This window comes from Prenolepis imparis, unplaced genomic scaffold (assembly GCF_030444845.1).
Source record: "Prenolepis imparis isolate NDT839.2.m4 unplaced genomic scaffold, iyPreImpa1.0 SCAF_289, whole genome shotgun sequence".
Classification (NCBI taxonomy): domain Eukaryota; kingdom Metazoa; phylum Arthropoda; class Insecta; order Hymenoptera; family Formicidae; genus Prenolepis; species Prenolepis imparis.
This window is the reverse complement of record NW_028141447.1, coordinates 31,208-35,973: the sequence shown is the minus strand read 5'-3', so window position 1 is coordinate 35,973 and position 4,766 is coordinate 31,208. Positions and strand designations below refer to the sequence as shown.

Here is a 4,766-nt window from a genome sequence, read left to right as displayed (position 1 = left end):
ATCCAGGGACGATCTCGGTCATTCTGCTGTGGATGCTGCGAGATGTCCAATATTGTGCAGAAAAATTAAAGATAGGATCGCTTTCATTAATTATGACTGAGGAAATTAACAACCTAGAGGACATAAAAATCTGCCACGTAAACTGTCAGTCGCTTTTTGGATGCACACTTGGATGAATTTCGGCTTTTCTTTGAGAACTCGGACTTCCACATAATTTGTATGTCCGAAACGTGGCTGAGGACGGATATTACGGACATAATGGTTAGGATGCCGGGGTATTCGCTCTTCAGATGCGACAGGGTCGGTAGAGTTGGCGGCGGTGTTGCTCTCTATATCTCGGACAATCTTCGTGCCGCGGTTCTTCGGAGCTCTGCTGGGTCGCATGCTGTTAGGCCTGAATTCATGATCGCGGAAATTTTGTTCAGCAACTCTTCCAAGTTACTGCTGGCTGTGGTGTATAGACCTCCAAATTCGGGATATCTAAATGAATTTTTCCAGGCGTTTCTTGACCTTCAGGTCAATTTTAGGCACTCGGTTATATTTGGAGACTTTAATGCTGACATGAACCATGTCACCTTTGATAGTCAGCAGCTAAATGCCTTTATATCTGCTTCGAGTCTTTACCTTGTTCCCTTCGGATCCACTCATCATCTGAGGAACTCGAGCACATTCATTGACCTGAGTATCGTCGACGATGAGGATAAAATTATGGAGTACGGTCAGCAAGATGTATCATTCTTATCTGCGCATGATCTGATATACATAAGATATGGAGTCAAGCTGCAGCGACGGTGCGGTAGGCTCGTTGCTTGCAGGGACTGGAGTGTTTTCGATGCTACGTCGTTCAAATCGGATATAAATAACATTGACTGGTCGGATGTCTATACTTCAGGAAACATGGATGAGAAGATTGAAATCTTCAATAGAAAGTTGCTGGAGATCTATAATCTGCATGTTCCGTTGAGAAGGCGCCGATTTAGGAACCTACCGGCTCCCTGGTTGACTGAGAATGTCCGCCTGGTTATGCGTGAGAGGGATTTAGCCAGAAGAGCGTGGAGACGACACAGATGTGATCTTCTTTATGATCGCTATAAAGTCCTGCGAAACCGGGTGCAGAGTCTTGTACGCACAGTGAAACGTGACTATTATCTCAGTGTCTTCAATCGCATGGGAAATGCCGGGGAGATTTGGAGCGAACTGAGGCACCTTGGACTAGTCAAGGCTAGGGATTCCGGAGCACGCCTTCTCTGCTCCGTGGAAGAATTGAACAAGTTTTTTAGTGCAAGTGGGGAGGTAACCTCTAAATCCGACGACAATGTTACACTTGCCTCCCGAGACTCCTTTAATAACTTGCTCTCCGGGAATTTTAATGATGAAGATCTCCACTGGAAGTATGTTACGCCAACGTCGATCGGAAGGGCTATTTCGAGGATCAAGTCCAATGCGACTGGAGGGGATGGTATCTCCCTGAGACTGCTGAAACTGACAATGCACAACATGATGCCTATTTTGGAGCACCTTTTCAATTATTCCCTGATGAATGGTGTTTTTCCGACACTGTGGAAATCGACCCGAATCCGTCCGATTCCCAAAACCAAGAATCCGACTATGGCGCAGCATTACCGGCCTATTTCAATTCTCCCTACCCTGTCGAAGGCGCTAGAAAGAGTGGTGGGTGAGCAGATTAGGGAGCATCTGGAAAATTCTGATCTTTACGATCCCTATCAATCAGCCTATAGGCAACATCATTCCACACAAACGTGTCTTATAAGAATGGTAGATGAAGTCAGGCATGCGGCTGATAGCAGAATGATCACAGTGAGCGTATTCCTTGACTTTTCTAAGGCCTTCGAGAAGGTCGATCATTTGGTGTTAATCGAGAAACTTAAGGGAATAAATTTCTCAGATGGAACTCTAAATTGGATTTATTCCTACTTAACAGGACGGACTCAGGTAGTCCGGGACGATTTGGAGGGCGCAGTTTCATTGGTTTCTCACATAGGGGCAGGAGTTCCACAAGGATCTGTACTGGGACCTTTACTTTTCTCGCTCTATTTGTTGGATTTTGGCAGGGTGCTTGAATACTGCAAATACAATTACTACGCGGATGACCTGCAGGTGTACGTTCACAGTGAACCTAGAGACCTTCCTACCACCATCCGAAATATGAATGACGACATTGAAGCGGTTTTGAGGTGGACAACAGCTAATAAACTTGCATTGAATCCGGATAAGACACAAGCAATAATCTTAGGCACTTCAAGATACGTCAATGCCATAGATTTAACTGCGCTTCCGGAGCTTAAAATGGATGGGATGGTCATTCAATATTCCACAACGGTAAAATATCTAGGTGTAAAAATCACGAATACTCTATCATGGGAGAAACAAGTCGCGAATGTGGCGAGGAAGGCATATTCGGTCCTTTACCAGCTTAAGCTGTGCAAACATTTGCTCCCTGAGGCTCTGAAAACAAAACTGGTTGTCTCTCTCATATTTCCGCACATGGATTATTGTTGTGCAGCCTTTATAGATATGACAGCAGAAAATAGTCTGAGATTGTACAGAGCAATAAACTCCAGCATAAGATTCATTTTCAATGTAAGGTCAGATGCGCACATTACGCCTTATTATGATAAACTCAAATGGCTAAAGATAGACTCCAGGAGAAATTACTATGTGGGTTGCCTAATATATAATATATTTCGGACTAAACAACCTCGCCATCTCTTTGTGCATTTTAAATACAGGGCACCCCCCTCTGACAGGGCAACAAGGGCTCCTGCAGATGTGCTCCTGAGGCCTCAATGTAGAATTGAGCTTTTCAACCGTTCTTTCAGGCTGTCGGCGATAAAACTATGGAACAGTCTTCCATTAGAGATTAGGAATGTCGAGACGTCGGGTGTCTTTAAACAAAAGCTCTATGCGCATTTGCTGGTATTACAGTCTGCCTGATCTGAATCCTTTGGGACTCAAAACGCTCTCGAGCCCCTCTCTGACATGCTTTAGCGGTGATGCAGGCTACACAAACGCTCTGGATCTTGACACCTACACCATTAACACTTATAATATTGTTTTATGTTAGGTTATTGATGGTATATTACAGACTTATAAATGATGGATATTGATTTTATTATTGGAAATGGAGTTATTAATGATGGTATATTACTGATTTATTAATGATGGCTATTGGTTTATAAACACACCTAGGATTAATATACACAGTTATATACACACTTTTGCACATACACATACACATACACCCACACATAAACACACATTCATATTGTAATTTCTTACTTATATATTCTCCATATTTAATTGTATGACAAATTACCTATGTAATTTATTCGCGCTTGAGGGAACTCTGTCCCAGAGCGCATAATAAATGAAGCTTTCTCTCTCTCTCTCCTCTCTCTCTCTCTCTCTCTCTCTCTCTCTCTCTCTCTCTCTCTCTCTCTCTCTCTCTCTCTCTCTCTCTCTCTCTATTTGCGAATACGAACCAATCGATCAAATATTTTGTCCAAGCTTGAATCGTCCAATTGTCGTACGCTCAATAAAATATCGTCACCGAAGAAAGAGTTGTCGAATTTGTTGTTACACGCGACATATAATCGTTCTTCACAACGCCGTCGCAATCGGGAAGAACACTTATATTTTTTACGACGACTCGACGTCCGGTGCTTCATCGATGAGTTATTTTCAGGAAACCATTTCTGTTGTTTATTCGTTTCTTTAGCGACCGACAATTGACTAGAATACGCATCATCGTCGATTACATTTAACAAATTCAAGTCGAATGCATCGAGCCACGCGGTATCGCGAATCGTATTATCAATTATGTTTACGGGCGTATTTTCCGCGACTGACGGATCATCGTATTTGTTCGACGAGGAGAAAATATCTTCGACCATCGTCGTCCCGCACTTACCGCACACGTATATCGTCAAAACCCAAAACTTCAAAGTATATAGGCGAATATCTGCCTACCGCGTTTACCGCTAATATCATTCTCCTCGCTATTACGCAGTAATCTCGCGATAATGCTTCTCGCTTTATCCGTCGAATCTCGAAAATCGTCGTACATTCGCCAGTCACGATACTCTTGACGCCTCGTTCGATAGATTTTGTATTCGCGAATAAAATCTCTCTTCTGTATTTCGGTATTAATATAATAACGGTCCTGGTCGTCGGCGTAAAGGCATAAGTCGGGAAAAGCGATAATACCGTGATCTTCTTGCGAGGGATAGTTTATCGATTCCAAAGCACGACACGCATAGTAAAAGAGAATCGTGTGAGCCGACACGACAAATGTTACGTACACCACCGCAACAAGTAGCGCGATCAGCACGAGTATTAAGATCATATCTCGGATTAGGTGTGCCGAATGCTTGATTATACGTATACGTGTAAATTTCACGGAAGCATTTTAATCGACTACGTTAATATCGAGCGAATCGTCGCATAAACCGCGTTTGAAAAAAATTAATTATTATCACTTTACCATTTCTCCTCTTTTTCCAGAATTTTCCACATTTAGAGATACTCTCTCTCTCTCTCACTCTCAATACGATGGGAATCCATTAGTCAGAAAAAAGTTGACGTGTCGTTGAATCGCTTCCGGTCGTAACTTGAGAAAATGAACCAACGACAAATACGGCATGTCCATCGATCTATTAATTTCAATTTTAGGAGCCAAACGAAAGCATTCGTTTCGCGAAAAGCTATTCGGCATTCTATCGTGTAGAAAAAACTCCACACGTGAC

The 4,766-nt window shown here is 42.8% G+C and overlaps 1 protein-coding gene across 1 annotated transcript; it reads left to right on the top strand.

Moving 5' to 3' along the window:
* The first annotated feature begins 258 nt into the window (after positions 1–258).
* Positions 259–2,955, top strand: LOC145948227 (uncharacterized). The gene has a single exon (XM_083057969.1). The coding sequence runs from the start codon at positions 259–261 to the stop codon at positions 2,953–2,955; it is 2,697 nt and encodes an 898-aa protein (XP_082914095.1).
* Positions 2,956–4,766: the final 1,811 nt, after the last annotated feature.

Excerpts from the sequence above, each read along its gene's own strand:
- LOC145948227 (XM_083057969.1), top strand. The coding sequence starts at position 259 with ATGGTTAGGATGCCGGGGTATTCGCTCTTCAGATGCGACAGGGTCGGT.